General features: G+C 43.2%; 1 protein-coding gene across 1 annotated transcript in view; it reads left to right on the top strand.

Moving 5' to 3' along the window:
* Window positions 1-9,761, top strand: part of LOC123247868 (protein zyg-11 homolog B) — a 32,665-nt gene extending 22,904 nt beyond the window's left edge. The window contains exons 7-13 of the mRNA XM_044676918.1: window positions 1,090-1,140; window positions 2,744-2,905; window positions 3,078-3,125; window positions 5,824-6,021; window positions 6,148-6,200; window positions 7,737-7,834; window positions 9,571-9,761. Coding sequence (XP_044532853.1) covers window positions 1,090-1,140; window positions 2,744-2,905; window positions 3,078-3,125; window positions 5,824-6,021; window positions 6,148-6,200; window positions 7,737-7,834; window positions 9,571-9,761 — 801 coding nt within the window. The remainder of the gene's footprint in view (window positions 1-1,089; window positions 1,141-2,743; window positions 2,906-3,077; window positions 3,126-5,823; window positions 6,022-6,147; window positions 6,201-7,736; window positions 7,835-9,570) is intronic.
* The last annotated feature ends 15,992 nt before the right edge of the window (window positions 9,762-25,753 follow it).

Raw genomic sequence — 25,753 nt, 5'->3', positions numbered from 1 at the left:
TCCACAAAAAGTATTATTTCAACAAACCAGATTGCTAGAAAACAAAAAAATGATGAATGTTGGAGGGGATGTGGGAAAAGTGGGAAACTAATGCATTGTTGGTGGAATTGTGAGCTGATCCAACTATTCTGGAGAGCAATCTGTAAATAGACCCAAAGGGCTCTAAAACTGTGCATACCCTTTGATCCAGCAATACCACTATTAGGTCTATATCCCAAAGAAAAAGGAAAAGGATTTAAATGTACAAAAATATTGATAGCAGCTCCTTTTGTGGTAGCAAGGAATTGGAAATGGAGGGGATGCCCATCAATTGGGGAATGGCTGGACAAGTTGTGGTATATGATTGTAATGGAATGCTGTGGTGCTATAAGAAATGATGACGGATTTCAGAAAAGCCTGGAAAGACTTACATGAACTGATGCAGAATGAAGTGAGCAGAACCAGGAGAACATTGTACACGGGAACAGCAATATCGTACGAGGAACAACTGTGAATGACTTAGCTATTCTCAGCAACACAATGATCCAAGACAATCCCAAAGGACTCACGATGAAAAATGCTATCCACCTCCAGAGCAAGAACTGATGGAGTCTGAATGCAGATCGAAGCATACCATTTTCCACTTTATTTTCTTCATGCTTTTTTTTTTTAATTTGTGTCTTTTCCCACAACATGATGAATATGGAAATATGTTTTGTATGCTAGCACATGTATAATCAGTATCAAATTGCTTACCATCTATGGGAGGGGTGAGGGAGGGAGGGAGGAAGGGAGAGAATTGGGAATTCAAAATGTTAGTAAATGAATGTCAAAATTTGTTTTTACATGTAATCGGGGGGGAAAAATAAAACATTACTGAAGGGGAAAAAATTTAAAAATAAAAAGTGGAAAAAAAAAAAAACCAGATTGCTGAGCCCTGACTGATGGGATGTCCTCCTTGCTGGAGCAGTTCTCAGAATGACAAATGTAATTCCACTACAACAAAATTCCATTACAGCCAAAGAATTTGGGTGGTGTCTTAAGTGGGCTAACAATATTTGACTCCTGACAATAATTTCTTGGAATTTACCTGGAATTGTTTGTTTGCAGCTTTCTACGGAACAGACTGCCCAGTTGGGAGCTGAGCTCTTCATCGTCAGGGTAGGTTGGTGGTACCCCTGTGGGATCAGTTTCCTTTTCCAGACACTTTTCAGACAGTAGCATGTTCACTTTAGCAAACTGGTCAGTTCTTTGTGCCCTCTCACTTAAACTGTCAGAGTGTCCTCCCTACTGTCCTCCCTTCTAGTGCATCCTTCATTCTGCTGCTAGAAGAGTAGCCCCTTACCCAGATCTGACTAGGTCTGTGCTAGGCTGCCGTGGAAGGCTGGCCATCAGCCTATGGTAGGGATGTGGGGGCCCCCCACTCCCATATCTGCATCTTAATTTATTCCACTGCCCCTTTTCACTCTGTACCTGAGATGGGGCACTGGTGTACTTTTTTTTTTTAATCTTTCCTTTCCCTTGTCACTGTCTATATCCTAGTAATTTCTGCTCATGTTTCATTTCCCCAGTGTTGTTTTATAATCTCCTTGAGGACTGGGACCACCAAGCTTCATTTTTATGTGCCCTGTCCCCCTCCCTAAATCAGCATTGGTTGAATTGGAGCAAATCATTTGGTTCGTTGTGGATTTGGGAGAGAAGCTTCTCCAAGCTAAGAAAGTGTTACTTCCCTAGGAATTGGAGCCCTGAGTGTTGGTTCTCAGTCTGCCTCCAGGTGACCTTGGACAAATCCCTTTGTGTCTGACCTGAGAAATTCCCCATTTGTGAAATGAGAGGTTTGGACTACTGATCTCTAAGAGACCTTCTAGCTTTAAAATTCCCTGATCTGTGAATCTGAATCACTTAGTACAACCCCTCTGTGCAAATAGGGCCAGAAATTCTACCCATATTATATGGCATTAGGGAAAGAATTCTCCAGGTAAGTTGCTATTGTTCTGGATGAGAAATCAAAAACTCTTTCCCCAAACTTGAATTTCAACTCTAGAATTGACTTGGTTCTTGAACCCTATAAATTTTTAAGTAGAGAATGACTTGGATCAGAGAACTTTTCAAAAGTAGAATGGATTGCTGTTCCTTTGGATTTTTCTCCATAAGCAGCAATGCTTAGAATTTAATTAATCATTTTATTTCTGATAGACTTCTGCTACTGCCAGAAATGCAGAGTACAGAGTGTTTCTTCCATTCTGCTAAGGCAATCAATTTTTCTTTGAGGAGCCCTTCCATCAGTCCTAAACCTGCCATCCTGCATTTAAACCCATTGTTACTCATTCTGCTGTGAAGGTCAAGAATTGCAGTATAATCTGCTACATGACTGCCCTGCAGAACCACCAAGAAAGCCATCATGTTCCCCCAAATCTCTGGGCCCACTGTGCCTCAGAGAGCACAATCTGGGGTGCCTTGGCCATCCTGGACCCTTAGTTTTCTACTTCTGGGTGCTTTCCAGCTAACTTATTTATTTCCTGGAATAGGGAGATGAGCACAGATTGCTTGAAACAGTTTTGAAGTCTAAAACTAAATGCTAGAGCCATGCTTAGCTGTTTGCTGGGGTTCAAGTTTTCCTGACTCTGAAGTTAGGATACTCTGCCAGGATTTCTGGCTGCTGGGGAAGTACTTAGTGCTCAATACTAAGTCTGGGAGAGCTCATGAATTTTCAGGTGTCATTGAGCAGACAAGAGTTTAGATTTCACCTCTTCTTTTTTTTTAGCAACTTCTCCAGATAGTGAAGCAGAAAACCAGCCAGAACTCCGTGGACACAACCCTCAAGTTCACCCTAAGCGCCCTTTGGAATCTCACGGATGAGTCCCCAACGACCTGCAAACACTTTATAGAGAACCAGGGGCTTGAGCTCTTCATGAGGGTGCTGGAGGTGAGCACAGCTGGGCAACTTTGGCTTTGCTCCATCCTCCTGGTGAAGTAATGACCAAACCTGCTCTCTCTCTCTCTCTCTCTCTCTCTCTCTTTCTCTCTCTCTTTCCCTTTCTCTCTCTCTCTCTCTCTCTCTCTCTTTCTCTCTCTCTCTTTCTCTCTTCTCTCCACAGTCCTTCCCAACAGAGTCCTCCATTCAGCAGAAAGTCCTTGGCCTTTTGGTAAGATGTGATGCATGTTGTGCTCCCCCTTTTTGTCACTTGGTACATGCAAAGGAAAGTCCCTAATTATCCACTTTGTTGTTTTAAAAATAATAGAGATCTTTTTGTCTTTATAGCACCTAGTTACATCTCCCTCCCTGTTCTCAGAGAGCCATTCCTTATAAAATCCTGATCCTGGATTTAAAACAGTACCTGTACTGACCCTGGCCACGGCCACCCCCACCCCCCAAGTAGGGGAATGTGCTTCCTTATTTTACCTCTGGGCAAAGCTTGATCATTTCATCATTCAGCTGGAAATGGGGGGTGGGGACGGGGACAGGAACGGGGGTGGGATCTTGCCACTTACATTTTGTAGCAAATGGAAACCAGGGCATGTAGTTTACCCATGAACTTCAGCCTGGATTAAAAATGTAAAAAGAGGAGGGCAGCTCAGTGGACTGAGAGCCAGGCCTAGAGACAGGAGGTCCTAGGTTCAGATGTGGCCTCAAGACACTTCCTAGCTATGTGAACCACTGCCTAGCCCTTACCACTCTTCTGCCTTGGAACCAGTACTATGTACTGGTTCCAAGGCAGAAGGCAGAAGGTAAGAATTTTTTAAAAATAATAATAATAATGTAAAAAGAGCTGACTACACTAATTTTAATCCTTCAGCATGGTGGAAAAAGGTGTGGCTGGAACATAGTCGGTGACCCCAGAACTTGCCTTCAATGAGTGTTGTGTGTGTCCTGTTGGCTCAGTGGTGACTGGTTAGGAAGGCAGCTGGGGACAGGGCTTGTTCCTTTTTTTTTTTTTTTAATTGCAGATTGTACAGACATCAAGAAATAGAAATGTTTCTCTATGTAAAGAATATTATTTTAAAGTATCTTTAAAGGTATTAGGCTCATTTGCTACTAAACATGACTATTCTGTGCTTTTCCAGGCTTCCACATTTGAAACCTTGGTAATATCCCCTGGCCTTTTCTTTTCTTTCCCTCCCCTACTTGCTTCATTCAGGCCCTTTGGATTATCTCAACCCACCCTCCTTCCAGGATCCTTCTTTGTCCCAATGTCCAGCACCAGGCCTAGCTCAGCTGGCATTAGAGACATTGCAGCAATAGCTCCCTGATCTGCTTGGTGGACCACTTCCTGCTTCCAGGTCTCTTCTCTACCTTCCACATGCCAGAGCTAGTCATTCAGAGAGCTCCGCCTGCTCCAGAATTGGGGGGAGCTCTCTCGTCACAAAGCAGTTTGCCCCCTTTCCCTGGTATTTAGGGTTCTCCACAGACTGGGCTTAAATCACAATGAACAAGCCTTGACATGTCACTTTGTTTTGTTCTGTTCTGCTCGTGATCTGTTGTACATTTTGGCTGCCATTGTGATGGTTCCTTATGGCTCTGCTAGACTAGGAACACCTTTAAGTTAAGGATTGTCTTAATTGGGCCTCATACTTCCCCCAGTGGCTGTCATAGAGCTCTTTGTTTAGTGGACACTTAATGATCAGAGAATTAAGTTTCATAGGGACCAAATCAAGTGGTCATGTGCATACAGTTATTGAGACACACATACAGTTATCAGAGTTCATTCAGCATTCTGTCAATGAGGACAAAATCCTTAGGGCCTCGGGAGACAGAAAAGCCTCCAAACATCTTTGAGAATGGGTATTTTCCACTTGTTCTAGCAGTGGTTTGAGCTATACATAGAGCCTTAAGACAGAAAAATGAAGAGATCTTTGCAGGCTTCAATGCCATCGTCTTGCCATGGCAAGAGTTTTTCCCTCCTCACAGTGGTTAGCAGCTACTTGGATACTGGTCTTCTCATTATTCTCCCAACTTAAAGGAGTCAGTACCTGTCGCCTCCAGCTGCCAAGGCCCTCAGAGGATCCTGGCTTGTTTTCTGAAAATTAGTAAAGGTCTTTTTCATGAGAGTCTGTCACTTTGGGGCATGGATTTTCCCTTTTTTACTCCCCTCTGAGCTTTTGCACAGCCTCTTGTCTCACTATATACTATTTCCAAAAGGGAAACCAGCTTAATCTGGTATATCTGGCCAGCCAAAGGTACTGATCTGTAAAATGATAGTCTAGTGATGGACTCACTGCCTCCATCACAGGGACTCTCCTGAATGTTGTTGGTTTACAAAGAGTTATCCAAGAAGATAGAGGTGTTTGGGCAAGAGGGTGAACATTTAGAAGGGCTGTTTTGGCTCAAAGCAGGGAATAAGATGTAGTGGCCTGACTTAGTTGAGAATCCAAGAACAAACACTGAGAAGGGAGTGATTAGACAACGAGGTGGCCTGGAGAGAGCCATGTCACAAACCAGAGCACCTCTGTGAGGTAGCTGGATGATTCAGTGGATAGGCACTGGGCCTGGAGTCACTTAAGATCTGATACCCACTAGCTGTGTGAACCTGGACAAGTCACTTAACCTTTACTCACCTTAGTCTGCTGGAAAAGAGAATGGCAAACTCCATTATCTTTGCCAAGAGAACCCCACGGCCAGTATGGTCCACGGAGTCAAGACAACTCAGACACAATAACAGCTGTCCTAAACAGAGGAGGAAGTGTGCTACCAATGAGTCAGATGTTGCAGAAGGGTCAGTAGATGCTTAATGTTTGAATGAATTCATCCCAGGCGTTAAGTCCTCCAGCTACCGAATCAAAACACAGTAGATCAGTAAGAGACCATCCTAATCCAAAGTTTTAATGTGCTTTGTTTCTTTCCAGAACAACATAGCCGAAGTCAAAGAATTACATTCTGAGCTGATGTGGAAGGACTTTATAGACCATATCAGTAAACTCCTGCACAGCGTTGAGGTTGAAGTCAGCTACTTCGCAGCAGGAATTATTGCTCATTTGATATCCAGAGGTGAACAGGCCTGGACATTGAGCCGCACCCAAAGAAATGCTCTCCTCGATGATCTGGTACAGTCCTAGCCATTCTGCAATGATGGCCTGTTGGCCTGTGGCCACATTGTCAGAGATTTGAGTCTGTCCATACCATGGCAGCCGGTGTAACGTTTGATTGTGTTGTGTCTTTGTGTTTTACAGCATTCAGCCATTTTGAAATGGCCCACACCGGACTGTGAGATGGTGGCATACAGGTAAGTAGCATACCCTTCTGTTTTACAAATATCTGTTAAGTGGGTGCCAGCGACATCGTAAGCTCCAGCACCAGTGGAAACACAAGTGCCCTGGGAAATGTGGTCAAAGGACCAGGTCAGATCCGAAGGGAAAAGGGAGGGAGAGGGCAGATTTTTCAATTGCAGAGAATGTGGTGAGCCAAGACAAAGAAGCGTGTGACCCTAGGAGCTGGCTATTCTATCCTTACCTGAGATTAGGGTCTTTTATCTTCATAGCCCCAGTAGGGTGAGCAGGTACAGCTGTAGAGGGTAGGAGTCCCATTTACAAGTAGGTGGGGAAACTGAGGCCAAAAGGGGTGAATGGATTTTGCTGTCATCAAGTAGAGCATTTATTAAGCACCTACTCTGTGCCAAGCACTGTGCTAAGAAAGTTTCAGAGGCAGAAATCACACCAAGTTCTATCTGAGTCCAGTTCTAGTACTGTTCAAGAGATCAGAGACTTCCAAAAAGTGTGGCTGGAATGTAGAGTCCTTGGAAGAGAATAATAATGAGATGGCTGGAGAGGTATTTGGGCACAAGGTTGTGGAGTGCCTTGAATGCCTGACTGGCACTCTCACTTCTTCCCTGCATGCCTCCCCTACCCATTGAAAAGGCAAGAGATATGATACCTGTTAGACATATGATGTCATGCAAAGCATATTTCCTCATTAGCTTCGGGCCATTTTCATATCACAGTTTGTTTAGCCATTCCCCACTCAATGGGCATCTACTTTGGTTCCATGAAACATAGAAACTTTTTTTTTCCTACCATAAAAAATGTTGCTCTCTTTTGGTATGAATCAGGACTTTGGTTTTGACACTGAACTCCTTAGAATAGATAAACAGTAGGATTACTGGGTCAAAGAATATGGATTTTTCAAAGGGTATAGCTTGTTGACATGTCACTCCACACTAACCTTTTAGTATCATTAGATGTTCTTGGGGCAAAACCTCTACTAGGCCCTTAAGAAATATTTCTCTTGTGGGGTCATGGTCCTTGAAAATACAAACTGATCCTGTCAGGTCCTGGGCAACTTGGAATCCAAAGCCAGGATTGGTTCTCAGAGGAGTCTTAGTGTCAGACGTATCTTAAATAAGGATAAAAACAAAGCCAAAAGCTGGTCAGAATTCAAAGAAAGAAATTATTCTTGTTTTAGGCTTTAAAAAATTATTATCATCTCTAATGGATGTTGTATCAAGGTTCCTTATTCCATATTTTTCATCTCAAAAGGCAGCTGTATACAAAAGAAAGCCCTTTGTGAAGCTTGACATGCTCAAGAAACATGAAGGAAGGCAGGGTTAAAAACTGCTGCTGGCATTAACTTTATGCCTTCTCTTCCCTCTCACTAGATTTTGATTTCCCCTTCACTTACATTTGTTTCTTTTCCCCTTAATTTTTTCTTTTTTTTTTCCTTCTGTCTGTTTCTGGCCTTTTTTCTCTCTCAGTTTAAAATAAGATGAAAACATTTAGAAGGCCCATTATGGAAAATGGTGACCCATCTTCTCATTAACTTTCAGATCTTTCAATCCGTTTTTCCCATTGCTCGGCTGTTTTACGACCCCTGGTGTGCAGCTGTGGGCGGTATGGGCCATGCAGCACGTCTGCAGCAAGAACCGTATGTACTAGGGAGGACATGATGGCGGTGGGTGGCCAAGTTGGTCTTCTATTGGATCACCAACCCATTTCTGTGTTGTCAGCATGAAAAAGACCAACCAACACTCCCTTGATGTGTGTTTGCCTTAGTGCATGCAGTTGAAATGTCCTAAGGAATTGCCCAAGTTGACTTATAAACTTCTATCTCTTTTGTGGCTCCCTGGCTTATTAGAAAGGGTTAAAGGACAACACTGGCCAAAAGGCTACTTCCACTTTCAAAATGTAACTATGGTTTTAACTCACTTGGGTCATTTCTAGAATAAAAGCCCTGGATGCATAGACTTGCAGAATGGGAAGAGTCCTCAGTGACCATCTAGTCTGGCTCTTACCTACAAAAGAATTTTCTCCACTTCATCACTAACCAAAGAATGGTCCATCCAGCCTTTGGCAAAGGCCCTCCAAAGAGAATGAACTCACCTCCTTCAGAGGCAGCCCACAGCTCTCATTGTTAAGAAGCTTTTCTTTACTTTAAGCCAGAATTGCCCCTTTGCACCTCCCACTCATTTTTCTGCTTCTCCCTGACTCAAAATCAGGAGGAAAAAAATATGATCCTTCTTATATCACAGCCCTTCAAGTACATCAAAGTTTTAACTAGTCAGTATGCCACCTTGAAACATCTGTCTCTTGTTCCTAGTCGTACCTTTGGGTGTTAAGCAGAACCCATTTAGATATCTGTTCTCCCATATAGTAGTCAACATTTATTTATTGGACAAATTTTATTAAGGGCCCACTGTATATATGAGAACTGTGAGGTACAAAAATGAACAGATCAGTCACCAGGCCATCTTCAGGACAGCAGGCACACTAACATCTTGTCTCATTTTTACTTGTATACATATTGGGTGTGCTGAGTAGAGAACAAGCACTTCTCTGCTTTGTCTTTTCTAACTCAGCCCCTGGCCCAGGGCCTAGCACAGAATAGACACTTAATAAATGCCTGTTAGATTGAGGTGAATTAGAAAAGGTCAGGATCCCATCTGACTACAAGTTGGTCAGGGAAAGGTTTCATGGGCAGAAGGTGGTGTATGAGCTGGAGCTGGAAAGGGATGTAGGGTGTCATCAAGGCAGAGAGAAGAGTAAACCTTCATCCACTATAGATGGAGCTTGTGGGTACCTACTTATGTATATGTTTTCTTCTCCTCCCCCACCCCAATCCCAGGAGTGTGCGCTTCTCCAGGGCAAGGGGCTGGTTTTGTCTTTCTGTGGGTCTCCAGCACTTAGCACAGCACCTGGCACCAAGTAGATATTGAGTGGAACAGTCTGTGAGAGGACATCATGCCAGGAGCACTGGGAGGCCCACCTTTGAGTCCTCCTTTGGTTGCCCACCACATTGACCCTTCCTCTCAGGTCTACAAAGACTATGATCTGATATCCTAGGAGGCCTAATAGAGAGAATGCTGCTCTTGGAGCTAAGTAGACCTGAGTTCAAATCCTATTCCAAAACTTAGCAAGCCACTCGATCTCTCTGAACCTGTTCATTATCTCATTTGTAAAATGGGGCTAATATAGCATGGCCCGCATAGGGACTCTCTGAGACTCGCAGGAGGTGATTTTGTCCAGAGCTTTGCTCATCTGAAAGCCTCGTATGATGCTGATGAGCTAGAGTCCACTGGGGAGGCCAGCCCCCCAGAGCTGGCATGACTGGGCCGCAGCTCCAGTGTGGAAGGCAGTCAGGCGTGTTTTTCTGCTTTCTTCCAGCGGCTCGGTACTGCAGCATGCTCATTGAAGAAGGTGGGCTGCAGCATCTCTACAACATCAAGGAGCAGGACCAGACTGACCCCCACGTCCAGCAGATCGCCATCGCTATCCTGGACAGCTTGGAAAAGCACATTGTCCGCCATGGGCGGCCACCTCCGGGGAAGAAGCAGCCCCAGGCCAAGCTCCATTGAGAGCCAAGGGTCAAGGGGCCATGGAAGGCCTGGCACTGTGGTTGTGTTCCCTCCTCTGCACGTTAGTCAGGAGGCCTGCTGCAGTGAGGAGCCTTGGCACCTTATCACTGCAGGATTATTTATTAGTGGACATGGACCGTTATGCCCATTCAAGCAATTCTTTAATTCCTATTGTGATTTTTTAATTTAAGGCAAAAAGAGAGAAGGGCCCCGTGCATCCTTCTCTGATGCCATTTAGAGACCTTTCCACATAATTCCTTTGGTGTGTGAATATACCTGTGCTTGTGAGATTGTGCATCATTAGGATAAACTTCAGTGCACGAGTCCACTGCAGAGATGGGTCTACATTGAGGAGATCTGCAAAACTCTCCCAAGTCAGTTGGTGCTTGATGCAATAGGTGGTCTGCTTTCTCTGCCTGGCACGGCTCCTGCCTTTGATGCCCTTTGAGGCCCCTCCATACTCCCAAGCCATCCCTTGAGAAGGAGCACGTGAGTGGCAGCATAGCACTTGGATTCTGCGTCTCACCTGGTAGAGCCCTTTGCCAGGCTATAAAGCTGGTGGGGAACGACAAGGAGAAGAGCTTCAGGCTATTGATGGAAGAGAGGACTTGGGCAAGTGGCCTCTGTCCTGAAGCTTTCACTTGCATGGCCTCTCTTTCTGAAACTTTCCTGGTGCAGCAACTAAGCATGTGTGTTCTCTCTTTATCCTGGGGAGGCTGCTCAGCTGTTTTCTTGTAAAAGTTTTTGATACCTAATCCCCTTCCCTCCTAAAGAATCTTTCTGACTTTTTTTTGTGAAATATCCTAAGATCCCCTTTGTTTGTAAATCTCAGTTGTTGGGGAGGTTCCCTGTATACATCACCTCCCCGCCCCAGCCATTTCTTTTCTATTTCATGTCTTTCTGTGTCCAGGGAACCCAAGGTTGCACCACACATTCCCCTGCCCTGTTGGGAGTAATGCTGGCAGTGATGGGGCCTGGGGTCCTGAAGTGCAAGGCCCTTGGTTGCCTCTATTTTTGTTCTGATATCTTGTCCCTGTCTCGCTGCCAGAGGAGGAAAAGACAACCAAGGAAGGAAAATTTGGCAATTGTATTCAAGAAAATCACTCTCGATTGACAACCAATCACCTAAAAAATCACTTGTTATTCTAGGACTTTGCACTACAGGGAAGGAGGAGATGCTGTGTTATTTTGTTACAGATCCAGTTCTGTGGGAAAGACAAAGTCCATCTTTCCTTTACAGCATGGCTCTTGTTTCCCTGGAACAGCCAGAGTTTTAAAGCGAGGTTTGAATTGGTGTGTTGAAGGTAGCTAGGGCATAGGGGCATTTGTAAGACTGCTCATTTCCTAAAGAAATGTCTCCTTTTTAATGCAATTATCTTACTAGCATGCAGTTAATATCTTGGTTTAGTCTCATTTCAAATGACTGTAAGAATAATTCAACTTTAATTTTGGAGTCTGCTTGATTAGAATGAAAATTGAATCCAGCTAAAGAAAGAAAATTAGTAAATTCGTGGTGGCTGGAATTTATTTTGTTTGAGCTCTGGACTTCTGACCCTGTAGGCTAAGAAGTCTTGTAGACTTGGCCCATTGTCACAAGTCAAATCTACTTCAGAGGGATATAGCAGACTTTTTTTTTTTTTTTTAAGGGGGAGAAAACCTGATGTCATGTTCATATAAAATTGAATTTAATTTCAATTTTTCCTTTTGGGTGTGATTATTTTAACTTGTTTTAAAAACGTCACTAACTGTACAATGTGACATGTTGGCAGGATAGCGCATATACTTGGCCAATCAGAGCTGAACTGAAGACCAGGGACAATTGTCTTCAGCCTCGAAGCTGCCATCTGTGCATCTCCTACTTCCAGCCTGAGCACCCAAGGGGGTGGGCAAAGAGATCTTCGAGGAATTGGCATTTCCCTTCTGTTCTGCCCCATACAGGATGAAAGCACATGTGCCAATCACATGAAAAGGTCAGGTTTTGGGTAAGGAGCTTCTTCACGAAGTCACTAAAAATGTCTGGAAGATGGAAAGTTTCCTTTTCATTTCCATTACGGTACAGGCCAGATGAGCCGTCCAGTGGAAACCAGGCAGCTGTTCTCTTAGCTTGATTATTTAAAGTTTAATTTAACCTTAATCCCCACCCCACGCCTCCTCAGCACTGGGCAGAATCATTGGAGGAGGAGCTCCACAGCAGCTGGCACTTGCCCCATTTGTGTTTACAAATGCTAGTGCCTTTCTTTCCAGGATGCTTCTTAGTGGGGTGCTAGAGCACATGGAGGTACCAGACTGTGTGGATTAGACCCTAGACCCAGCTGGGCTCTGATATAGGGAAACAGTGTCTATGGAGCCACATGTGGAATGCCCTGGCCCTCCCCGTGGCAAGCTTTGTACTTTTGAATAATAGAGCACTGGAATGGTTTCGACATTTGTTGCCTTCCACAGTTACCCCTCCTATGGCTAGGAGTACTGGGGTAAGCACAAAGTGGATGAGGGTGGAACCACTCCCAGCATCAGTGCACTCAAAAGAAAACATGACTTGGGACAGCAGTGCTCGGCTATGAAAGCTGTGCTAAGGACCTCAGAAAATCTTCCGAGAGCCCAGCAGGCACCAGGACAACAGAGCTTCCATTAGGAACTGCACTTGGTTGTCAGGCCTGAAGTTGGCCGTAATTAGTAGCCCCCTTTCCCCATCCCCAAGAATGTTGAGCTGTGGTTTTGACACTACATAAAGCACCCTTGGTTTGTGCAATGAACAAGGATTAAGAAGTATTGGATAGGCTTCTTGGCTTCTCCAGCCAAGTAGTCGGGGGTTCTTGCCTGTTGGAGTCGAAGGCTTGTTAGTTTCTTGGTGGTTTTGTTTTCTGAATTTAAGAATGTAGACCCCATCGCTCTAAGACTGCGCTCTAGGACATAGAAGCTCTCGTGCTTCAGAAGGACTCTGTGGTGGCAATGATCGGCTCACCTGTCTGGGATACAGGGGCATGGCTGCCCCAAGAATGGTGGGCCATGATCGTAGGAGAAGCTCGTGTATAGGGATCCCTTCATTGGCAGAAATTGTATTTAGAAGCCCTAATAACGTAGAGTGAGTTTTAGGGAAATTGCTGCTGTTAATGGAAAATCTGGGGCCAGCCTGTCTGTGACCTAAGCTAACACATTTCCATTGAAAGCTGTTTCAGGATTCAGTTAGGAGCAAACCCTTCAGGTCATGTGCTGAGGTGAGGAGGCAAGAACAGGCCATCCTGCTGCCAGCATTGGTCCTCCAGTCTCCAGAGCCTAGGAGAGGAGATGACTTCTCATGAGCCTGGATTTGATGTCTGCCTTCCTCTTCCCTTCCTGCTACTGGCTGTCACCACCTCAGACAAGGGTAGACATGCAGTTGGTCTTCAGATGGTCTCATTTCTCAGCAGGCTGAAGCCACCCAAAGGGCTTGAAATCCTGGTAGGATCTGCAGGAAATGCTGACTCCATGCTTCTTGCCTCCTTTGGCTGTGATTCCCCACTTCTCTCTCCTCTTCCCACTCAATCTGAATAGAACCCAACAGAAAACTTGAAAGTGTCTGCATCTGGCTTTGGGGTTCTAGTGCCACATTTGAATGGATGCCCTGCAACTTTTCAGCAGCAGCTCAGTGAAGGGCTTAACCCTAGAGCAGACAGAACCAGAGCCTTTTTGCCATCTGCTAGGAGCTGGCAGAATGGGCTTTGGTCGCTATGAGGCTCTGCCTCCCACTCAGACTGCATTGTCTCATTTGCAAGGTTCAGACGGTGGTGTGGGAGAACAGAGTGTATGTACTGAATGTTTGATAAACTTCGACTGTAGGCCCTGTCTTCAAAGGATGATGTGTATGTTGAACCCATTAGGGAGAGAGTTCATTGAGTGGCCTTTACATGAATCATTGCTGTACTTTTTTTTTTTTAATATTGCACAGGAGCTGTGTGTTTGGATATGTTCTTTAATGCTTGAGGGAGGATGTCTCAGGTGGTTAGAGTTCTAAATGGGCCACTTTTGCCCTACCCTTGCCCCAAGCCGGCCTGAAGGGAGCCAAGGGGCAAGTTGGACTTCTCTCTTTGCTGTGGTGTTTGCTTGAAGTGGGTACTCACGCTGCCCCAGCTAGAAGTCTCAAAGTCACTTTATGGGAAATCATGGAGAACTTGAGGTTTGATCAGGTAGTTGCAGGTGTTCTCTTTGGGATTCACTTGTACAGAATTACACATTGGCTCCTTTGGGGGTACATTCAGATAAGCCAAGAAGCCAATAAACGTGGGCTTTTGCAGGATTAAGAATTTAGGAACATTTTTTTAAAAGAGGGAGATAAGCCCAGATCATCCAATTGGCCAGGATAAATAAAAGCCGTCTCTGACATTTTCAGGGGTTCCCTGAGCTTTTTGATTTATGGTCTACTCTTGTTTTGGGTTTTTGCTCCACTCAGCTTCTTTTGTAACTTATTCCAAATCCGTCGGAAAGCATATTGGTCTTTTCTTCCTCCCAAAGGTTCTCAATGATCTGGCCTCAATGTACTGTTACCACTGTGGCTGGATAAGTGGGGAGTAGACTGTATCTGGATTGTACCACATTTCTAACCAATCCATTTCTTGGCTGGTTAACATTGTGTGAGCGGGGGCGGGGGTGTGGTGGGGTGGTTGAGAATTGGGTGTTTGGGTTTTGGCCTAAAATAAATGTTATAAATTTTGTGTATAAGGTGTCTGTTGTCTTTGATGATTGAGATTTACTTAGAAATCTGGTTAAACACTGATTATGAGACTGTAAATTTCAGACTGAAAACTTCTTAGAAATCCTCTCCATTATCCTTGTTTTACAATCTCGGCCTCCATTTTCCCAACTATGAAGTGGGGACAATAACAGTACCTACCTCTTGGGATTGTGAGGATCAAATGAGATCATGCTTGTCAAGTGCTATGTCTGGCCACATAGCAGATCTTAATAAATATTTATTGACTGACAATTTTTTTTTCTAAATCCCTGTTTCTCCCCATCATCTCAGCAGGTGGTTCACTCCTACTGGCTCTCTTTTTTCCCCTATACTACCTTCACTCAGGTTTTCATACTCATCATCCACCTTCTTCTCTATTTCCTTCAGCTCAGGCAGTGAAATCAACTACAAATCCATGCTGTCATTTCCATTGAGTCCTCCCCTCAATCAAGCCCCAACAGGATCCTCTCATGCATCTCTCGGGAAATGACCCCACTGAGAAAAGTGCAGACTTGTATCTCTCTTCTTCTATTCCACAGCTTCACCTTTTCCCATCACCCATCTTTTCTTTGGTTCCATCCTTTAGGATGAAGTAGGTCGTGTCCTTGTTAAAAGAGAAGACTTCTTTTACCCTTGGCCTCAAAGACAGGATCTTGGAGTTGGATAGGACCTCAGAGGCAATCTAGTCCATTTTGAACCCAAATAAGAACCCCTCTATAACATGTCCAAGAAATGGCCCCTTTAGTGAAAAAATCCTTGGATCCATTTCACTTTTGGATAACTTTGTTCAGGAAATTTTCCCTTAATCAACTAAATTCAGGGAAGCTAGGTAGGTGGCTCATTGATTCTAAGACAGAAGTGTAAAGGTTAAAAAAAAAACCCTGAAATTTACTTCTCTGGTTGCTCTCAATTCTTCCCTCTGAGGTCAAGCTGGACCCTCTTTGAGGTAACAGCCCTTCAGATGCCCGAACCCAGCTCTCATGTCCCTCCTGAGTCTTCTTTGGGGTCAATATCCCTAGGTCTTTTCATTGATCCATTTGTGGTATGAGCTCATGCTTTCAACTCTCCTCTGGACACTCCAGCATGTCCATTTTCTTGTGTATGTGCTGCTACCACTAAACTCTTTTCTTACAGTCTGGCCATGCATGGTTGTCTCCCCTAAGACGACATAAACTTTGTGAAGGCAGGGCCTGTCCTTTTGTCTTTGCCAGCATGCAGCACCTGGCACATGGATGCCCAATAAAATGCTTGTTAGTTCACAAGTGGGATGATTGCCCTCGTAGTCTTTAGCTCCCATGCTTCCCTCCACAATGCCTAAAATTCAGTTAGCTTTTTTGGCTGCCCACGTCACATTTTTGACTCATTTTGAGTCTTCTGTTCACTAAACCCCCACCCATCTACCTCCACATCTCTTTTAGATAACCGTGCCTTTCCCATCTTGTACTTAGGAAATTAATTTTTGAAACCATATAAAACTTTTTTTCTTTTATCCTAATTAAATTTTATTAGATTTGGCTCTTAGTTTCAGCCTGTCAGGAATTTTTTGGAGTCTAGACCCTGCTACTCAACGTTAGTTATCACCAAGTTCTCTGTGTCATCCACAAATTTAATAAGCTTTCTTGCTGCCCCAAGGGCCCAGGGAATAGCAGGGCCCTCAGACCACTGGCCCTGCTTCCAGCCTGGGCATCATTTCTACAGGGGTTATGGCTCCCACTCCATGTCCTCAGGAGCTCCACCTACTGAGGCCCTGGAAAAAAAGTTCTCCCTACCAAAGTTCATTGTTCAGTAGTGCAACCTCAGGTTTTTATCAGTGGAAATACTATCTGCTTTACCATGGCCTTTTTTTTTTTTTTTTTTTTTTTTTTTTTACCCTTAGCTTCTGTCTTAGAAATGATAAGTATCTCTTCCAAGGAAAAGGAGTGGTAAGGGCTGGGCAATTGGGGTTAAATGACTTGCCCAGGGTCGCACAGCTAGGAAATATCTGAGGCCAAATTTGAACCCAGCACCCCTCATCTCCAGGTCTGGCTCTCTTTACACTTGAGCTGCCTTATATCATTATCCTTTTAAAGACCGGGGGCTCTTTCTATCTGACTTACAACTGAAACCTAACGATATATTGTCTTCCCCCATTAGAATGTGAGCTTCTCAAGAGCAGACTCTTGAGTGTTCTCTGTGTATCTACAGTGCCTAACACACTGCTTTGTACACAGTAAGCACTAAGTAAATGCAGTTTTTGTTCATTCAGATGCTTTCGTCTGTGTTTGCAGACTAGATCCTAATATCATGCCACATTGGATAAGTCACTTCCCCTTATCTGGGCTTCTGTCAGTAGCTGGGTTGCCAGATCTCTAAGGTCCCTTCCAGCTCTAAAGTTGTCATCTCTTAAAGGCAGCATTTGTAACACTCGTGGCAGCAGGCCTCCCCTGACCTGAAGGGCCCAGGTGTGCTTTAGGGGAATTCTCTGGCTCGTTGGTCCTGCCTAGATTACCTGGGAACGTCAATATCTGAAGTTCTCCCCAGTTCAGGGTATGATCACCTGCGCCTTTTAAAAGCACACAGCTATGTTCCCAAAGCTCACATTTTTGAATTTTTTTTCAAAAATTTGAATATTTTGAAAAAAATATTTGAAATTAAGAAAAGTAAATGGAATTCCTGTGAGGACCCAATGGAAATACTATCTATAATACCAGTGAGAAACCTCCTTGATCCTGAGCACACAGAAAGCAGGTCTTCCTGACCTCATGCCCATTGCTCTGTCCACCTTGTTGCTTCCAGAGCTCTATCTGCTCTGCCCTCTTCTTCCCTCATGCTGCCTCCTGCCCAGGGTTCCTGCATTTCTCTCAAACCATCAGCAGATGGCGAAGACTGCCTGCCTTAAGTCTGTCATTTACCAGTAATTGATGCAACCAGCAGGCTCTGGAAAAGTGGCACTAGAATGGGTGGAGAAAATAAGTGGAATCACAAGGTTCAGATTTGCTGCTTTGCTAGGGGGACTATTATTGGAAGGAGACAATTTTTAAGGAGCTTTAAAAACCAAACAGTAATCCGGAGCCCCTGGAGTTATATTGAGTGGGTTGGGGTTAGTGATGTGGTTAGATTCGTGCTGACTTTTGTTAAATTGTTCATCCTCCATTTTCTTTTCTTTTTCTTTTTTTTTAAGCTCTTATCTCCCATCTTAGAATCAGTACTGTGTATTGGTTCCAAGGCAGAAGAGCAGCAAGGACTAGGCAATGGGGATTAAGTGACTTGCCCAGGGTCACGCAGCTAGGAAGGGTCTGAGGCTAGATTTGAACCCAGGACCTCCTGTCTCTGGGCCTGGCTCTCAATCCACTAAGCCACCTAACTGCCCTTCATCCTCCATTTTCGAAGAGGACCAAGAGTCTTGACTTGCTTATGAGTTGAACTTTCATACAGTCATATTATTAGCTGAATGGAGGATGGATCTGAGCAGGAAGAGACTTGAGGCAAACAATCTATCAGCCTGTTGCAGCAGTAGGCAAGGGAGAGGTGAGGAAGACTCTCATTAAAAGTGGTGACTATTGCAGAGGAAAGAAGAGAACATATATTAGAAGTGTGAAGAAAACTGAGCAGTGTATTGGATGTGTGGAGTGTGAACACAGGTGAGGAGTAGAGGGTGACAGGTTTTGAGTCTTGGTAGCTAGGAGGTACAGTGGATAGAACACCAGGTCTGAACTCAGAAGGGCTCACCTTCCTGTGTTTAAATCCAGCCTCCAACACTGACTAGCTATGTGATCCTGGGCAAGTCACTTAATCTTGTTTGCCTCCTTTTTCTCATCTGTAAAATGAGCCAAAGAAAGAAGTGCCAAACTGCTCCAGTATCTTTGCCAAGAAAACCCCAAATGGGCTCCCAAAGATTGGACACAATAAAATGAATGAATGATAACTAGTAGTAGTAATGTCCTCCATAGCAGAAGGAAAGTTCGGGAGAGGGAGGTGGGATAATGAGTTGTGTTTTGGATTGTTGAGTTTAAAAATGGCTACAGGATATCCAGTTTGAGGGGTCCCAAAGGTATTTGATGATTCGATACTGGAGGTCAGGAGTGAAGTTAGGGCTAGATTTCTAGATCTGGAAATCATCTCAATAGAAATGATAGTTGAACTCATGGGAGTTGATAAGATCTCCCAAGTGAAACTGTATAGACTAAAAAGAGAAGAGGGCCCATGACAGAACCTTGGGGGACATTCACAGCAAGTGCAAATATTAAGTAGATGAAGATCCAGCAGTATTGATCAGGTAGATGGGAGGCAGTAAAACAGCATTTTATTAATCACTTACTATGCATATGCCAGGCATGGTGCTAATAAGAACTTTACAAATCCCTATGGTGATAAAGAAAAAAAAAAACAGTCCCTATTCTCAAGGAGCTCTCAGGCTACTGGGGGAAACAACACACAAATGTCTATGTACAAAAAAGATATAGATTTTATGAGTTGGAGTTAATAGAGAAAAGGCATTAATGTTAAATGGAATTGGAAAAAATTCCCTGTAGAAGGAGGGATTTCAGCACTGTCTTCTTCAGGTAAGCCAGGAAGCAGAGATGAGTGAAAACATTCCATGCATAGAGAACAGCCTGTGAAAATGCTAAAGACTTAGAGTTGAGTATGGGCCAGAAACATTTATAAGAAGGACATGGCAAGATAAAGGGAGTGACCATCCCTGTACAGAGCTAAGATGGGGCAGAAGAGGACGACTGGGAGCTGAGTAGATTGAGGACCTGAGAAGCTGAAATATTTAAGGGAACATCAGCATTCCTGTTGAAGTCCCCCAGGTATTAAGTACTGAGTTCACTGAGGGCTAAAGGAGAATGCTCTGGGGAGGCTGATGATATGGTCTGAGTGATAAATGTGAGTAGCATGAACTTCAGAGAAGGAAGGATATGAGTGATAGTTGCAGGTGTTATGACTTCCCCACCATAGCAGTATTAGGGTTAGGAGAGGAGTGAAGTATCACTAGACCAGAAGAGTTAGGTTAGGGATAGGGAGGTATGGGACAGGAAGATGAAACCAAAACAGCAGCACTAGAATTAGTATCCTGAACAGCCCGCCTTCTGAATTATAGGTAGCCACATCACTGCTTCAAAAAAAGCAGCTTCTTACTTTTTTATATCCCAGAGAACCCCTGGGAACAACTAAGGTACCCATCAATGGCAGAAAGGCTAAATAGGTCATGAGAGGTGACTCTAACAGACCCTCACTGTTCTGTAGGAAACAAGAAATCGGATGAATACAGAAAAGTATGAGAAGACATGAATGGATACAAAGAGAAATAGTCAAGGAAACGAGACCTGTGATGCTGGTAAACTGTGTGTGTGTTTCCAAGATCCCCAATGTACCACCTTAAATGGAGCGCTACTGAGGGTCTAGACACAAATAGGAGTATAAGCACCCCTGTTCCTCGATGGGTTTGGCTGTCGAGTCTACTCCTTAGAGATCTGCCTCCTTTATAGAGTTTCTTTCAAACTCAAGAGTCGTAAGGGTAACCCTGTAGAGAGGTAATGCATTTCCCTTGTTCACCACTCTAGCTTAAGCCCCCACCTAATATGGTTTCTATCCACACAACCAGTGTCAATAATAACACTTTTAGATCTTAAATATAACCATTTACTTAATAGGGAAAAGAAAATAATATAGATAAATGCATAAATAATAAAATATATCACAATAAACTATGAACCCTGGGGCACTCTCAATAATGCATTCGATAGATATGGTGAAGTGGACCAACCCATATGGGAACCTGAAATGAAAACATTTGGGGAGGAAAACTGCTTGGGATAACTCACACCTCTGGATTTGGACCACATGAAACCACATTTCTGCTCCATGTTGGTCCTCATCAACCTGTTGGGGAAATTCTCTTCTCTCTACTCAAATGCAACATTTACAAGCTCTTTCAATTTGCTGGTACCCTCAGTAGGGCTTTTAGAAAGTGTTTCCCTTTAATGTGAATAACAGTTCTCTTTAAGTCAGAAAACTCCACAGCTCAACAAATTGGCGGTCCCTGGGCTCTAAGGACCAGATAGGTTCACAACATAAGGCAGCTGACCAGGATACCTACCTCTAGCAAGTTATAAGGCCCTCTCTGGCTTTCCTTCTCAAATCAGAGGTGCCAAGGGAGTGGGATGAATCCTAATGAAAAGCTCTGCCTTTCTCTGAAGAGCCCCAGGGAAAGCTGTTGTCCAATCATCACCACCACCCATGATCAGTCCCTCTGTTGCTTTCTCTTGGCTTTGTCCCACCTCTTTCTCTGGCTCTGTAGCAGTTGTTAAAAGAAAGCTTTTCTGACAGAAACTCATATTTTACCTTTTTTAACAAGATTTCTCACATTTCTCTTAGCCACCCAATTGTCCTTTTTGCTTCATACATCAGTCTTTAAAATTTAACATGATCTCTCGTTTTCTTAGTTTTTACCCTCTTTAGTCATAAAACAATCAATGATAAATGAGTTGACCTACTGCCATATTTCAAAGGCTCTCTGGAGTGCTCAACATATTGCCCTTGAAACTATATTTTTTCCCACTTAACATTTCTCTAGTTTTTAATAAGCAAAAATATCTTTCTTTTCCTCTTAAAACACTAATCCATTCCTACACAAGCAAGGCCTCAGTCCACATTGTTGACAACAAATTCAGTTTTCAAATCCACACCACAGAACCTTTTCTCTCCAAAAATATCCAGATCTCATCTAATAGGACTTTCTTCATACATATTTTAGCAGTTTATCATAAAACAGTTTCCCACTCTTTTAGGTATCAAAATGTTCATCCATAACATGCAGCAATATCTTACATTCTTTGACAATAAATATAAATCTCTTCCTTTGAACAAAAACTACATTTTCTACCTTTTTTATAATTAATTGTTCCATGTGATAAAGTCCTTAAAGTTTCGTTTTATACTAGTTATCTTCCAAATAAAATTACTACTGATGGAAATGGAAAGAACTATGAAACAATTGAAAATTAATATTACTAAACTCCAGAGAACAAACTTGGCCACAAAGAAGAGAGATGGGAAAATGATGCCACCCTCCCCCTACCTCTGTGGAGTAATTTTTTTTTCAATACACTGAGTGATTCTGGGAATTTTTTCCCCTTATCTTTTTTTTTTCTCCTTTAATTTAGGGATAGGAGGGAAAGGAAGAAGTACACAGGGAGAAATTTTAATCTAAAAACAATCATTTTTTAAAAAGATAAACAACTCTATTTTCGAAGTTTTCCCTTGAATATAGAAATTCCCACTAGTCCTAGATTCTCAAACAAGGTCATTCAGTATTTTAAGGAACAACCTCCTTTTGTATCTTATCAAGTCCATGTTAGCACAGAGTGACTTCTCTAGTGATATTCTCTGTCCCCCATTACCAGACAGCTAGTATTTACATGCCAATTTAAGGTTTGCAAAGCACCTTACAGATACTGTTATTTTATCTTTAAAATAACTTTCCACCTATATTAATACCTTCCATGCATCTAAAAGATCAAGAGACTACCCCAGGCCCTCCTCAATTCTCAATCCAGTCCATTTCCTCCTGGGGTTTAAGATTAGGGCTATTCAGGTTACCCAGAGGGGACAGCTAAGTGTCTCAGTGAACAGAGAGCCAGAAACCGAACTCTTGAATTCAAATATGACTTCAGACACTTTCTAGCTGTGTGACCCTGGGCAAGTCACTAGTTTCTTAGCCCTTACCACTCTTCTGCCTTGGAACCAGAACCAATACACAGTATCATTTCTAAGATGGAAAAGTAGGAGTTTTTAAAAAATTACGTAGGGCTATTTTAAGAGCATGGAGGGGAAAGTAGTACAAATCCACTTACTGCTTCTGGCAAGGAAACATCAGTAGTTCCTACTATCTGTTGGAATGAACTTTGGTATTTAAATCCTACAAAGGTAGAATTTGAGAGATCAACTTTGAGAGGTTGCCATCTGAGTGGTGAGAGGCCTTTGAAAAGATCAGAAAGCCCAGCATTTGGTGCTAGAGCTTTTGTACTTCTTCCCAACTTAGCCCCTTACTCTTCTTGCCCAAGGCAGATCCCATCAGCCCTGAGCCTCAGGTCTTGTCTATAAAAGGGAGGGCCTGGGCTTCATGATCTCTTGGGTTTCTTTCAGTTCTAAAAAAGAATGGTGGGGTTATGGCTCCAAATAAACAAGACCAAGATTCCTTGCCAAACAAAAAGCAGGCTGAACATTAAGAGACCCTGGTCCTTGTCCTGAGCTCAGCTCTTTGATTTGATTTTTGATTTTTGATTTTTTAAATTTTCATTTTGAATATTTTCCCATAGTTACATGTTTCATGTTCTTTCCCTCTCCTCAAACTCCCCTAGCTCCCCTTAGCTGATGCACAATTCCACTGGGTGAGCTTAGCTCTTTGAAATAGGGTCTCTAACCCTTGCTCAGGATCTACTGCTTGAAGTTCAAATGAGATCCTGGATATAAAAGCCTTTCCAACTCAATCTAGATTATTGTGACTAGACATTTCAAGTCTTCCAAGGATAGGATAGCCACCATTTACTGCAGGTACTAGATTAGAAACTCAAAGAGGACAAAGTCTATGCTTTCTGAGCAGACTAGCTGTTATTTGAATCTCAGCATTTCCCCCCAAGCCTGGAGCATAGTGCCTACTACACCTACCATATCAGTCTGCATCCAGGTCATGCCTTCTCCCCAAATCTAGCATGTGTTATGAGGCCTGCAGCCCATAACTATGTTACTTTTTTCAGTAGGAGTACCCTAAATTTTTTTTTACTATCAAAGTGACCTCATCTTAGACTAGCAAATAGGAATCATAGGATTTTAAACTGAAAGAGATCTCAGAGAACATCTAGACTAACTTTCCGTTTTACAGATGAGAAGACAGGCCCAGAGAGTAAAAGATAATTGCCCATAGCTGTTCAACCAGTAAGTGATAGAGCTAGGATTTGAATCCAGATCCTTTGATATGAAATATAATGTGGTCTGAAATAACCCTCTTCTCTCCTCAAAATCATCATAAAATTATAAATTAATTTATGGAATAAGAGAATGGGATCACAAGAAAGGCGTCCCTCTGGGTCAAGTGGAGGGTCTGGCATGCTCAGATGTTTGGATATTTGCTGGGAAAGATGGCAGCAAATAGGGAATAATGCTATAATCATACTTTAATAAAGCATGGTGAGGAGAGAAGATACAGATGGCATGGGGAAAGGAAAAGGGCTGACAGGAAGTTAGGCATCTTGGGGAAGAAATTAGGGAGGGAGAGAATCACATAACTGGATCAGAGTTGGGAGAACTCAACATGGACCTGAAGGAGAGGGAGGGATGCTGAGGGAGAGCACAGTTTAGAGATCTTATTTTTATAGGCTTTTGGTAGGGGATTTGATTGATGAAATATTTTCTTCTAAGGGCCCAGCTTTCTTTCCAGGGAACTGCCTAGGCTAGGGTGATAGAATTCTTAAACTTGGTGCCTTAGACATATCCATGTTATCTCGAAATTTTCAGCACCACCGGTTATGTTGGTGTTACTGGGGCTCTCTGGAATTTCTCTAAGTTTGTTGTACCTCTTCTCCTCCCAGAGAGCTATCTTTAATTTAAAGGTGGGGGGGGGGGAGGGGACAGGGAGGAGAAGAGGATGAAGAAAATAATTCACTGAACTGATCAATGTATTGAAAAAAATATTCCATGGAGAGAGCAGAAGCATTTTTTTCATCTCTTCTTTGGGGCCAAGCTTGTTCTATGTAACTTAATATTTCATTTTTGGTTGTTTTCATAGTTATTTCCATTACTTTGAGTTCTGTCCTGGAGAGCCAAAGTTAGCCTGGTCTCTGCTAGGTAAAAGCCTTTCACATATTTAGACACAGCTGTAACGATCCCTGTTCTCTCTTTCCCCTTTTTCATAACCAGTAGCTAGTTCATTAGTTCATTAGTCTGCAGTGCTCATCCTAAGAGGAGAATTTTATTAACCAAATTACGAGATAGATGGTGTTCCTTTGCCTCACAATTGCCCAGACTGAAAGAGAGTAGTTAGTTTTACTGAGGCGTTTTCTCTAAAGGTGTGTGCTATCATTAATATTCACTTCTTTGTTTAGTATTTATTTGAAAAAACAAACAAAAGGAAGATGTGTATTTAGATCTTCTCCGAGTCAGCAGGAGAAATTCTGAGAGTTACAATTTTTCTTCAAGGAGGATGTACATCCCTTGAGCTGAGAGCTGTCCTGATTGGTGAGTGGTAGAAACTCAATTAGCTCAATATGTGATTGTGTTAAAATTGTATCTAGTTCTGGTCCCCTGACCACCCCACCCCCTTCAAGTTGGTGCCCTAAGTACATTTAAAAGTAGCCAGTAGGAAACAAGACTGCAAAGGGGAACCTAGAAGTCACTTAGAGATCGTTCCATAGATTATGGGAACATAATGGTTCCTTGCAAACTGTCCCATAAATTAACTAAAAGCTACATCCTGAGACTATATGCTATTTCAAGGGAAGCCAGCTAGGCCTTTCTGTAAGGGCCCTCAAAGGATCCACAAGCAACCGAAGTAAGTCATAGGACCCATTGGAGGTACTAGGAATGACTTCTTGGGTGGATGTGGAAAGACAGTCCCACTGAAGAAGGCAAAGGCTCCAGGAATCATGACCCTTCTCCATGGATAAAAGAGTTGACTATTGACTAGAAAAATATTCATTCTTGGATGTTAGCAAAGAACTCAACCTAAGAGGAACTTCATCATAACTTCATGAAAGAGGAAAAGGACTTCTGGAACAGCAGCTGGGAGATAAACATTCTTTATACGTGTGCTGACTTTACTGTCTTTGTATTTTAAGTTTGAGCCATTCTACCTAGAGATAAGGAGATTGTTTTGTAATTACTGTTCTTGCTACACCACCTCAGTAAATCCCTTTCTAAAAGCTAATATCAGTAGTTCTTACTTTACTAACCTAAGTGGACCATTCTACAACTTCTATGTAAAGAGATTTTTATGTAATGCAAATTTGCCTGCAGATTGGGAAGGGAAAGAGAGAAGGGGAGGGGGAGAGCCAGACGTGGTTCAAAGACATTTGGGGCTGGGGACAGAAGCAAGAGAAGGAGGAATATGTGGGGGGCCAGGACAGCCCTGGGGGAGGCGGGGAATCTGGCCAGAACCAAGAGGACTAGCACACAGGAGCAGACACATGGGGGTCAGAAACGGACACAGATAAGAGAGGCTGGGACAGACATGCGGTACCTGAGTGTGGACAGGCAGAAGACAAACAAGGGGGACTGGATCTATGAGTAGGTGGTCAGAGCGGGGCAA

The sequence above is a fragment of the Gracilinanus agilis genome, chromosome 4 (assembly GCF_016433145.1).
Source record: "Gracilinanus agilis isolate LMUSP501 chromosome 4, AgileGrace, whole genome shotgun sequence".
NCBI lineage: Eukaryota > Metazoa > Chordata > Mammalia > Didelphimorphia > Didelphidae > Gracilinanus > Gracilinanus agilis.
This window is presented reverse-complemented; position numbering and strand designations above follow the sequence as displayed.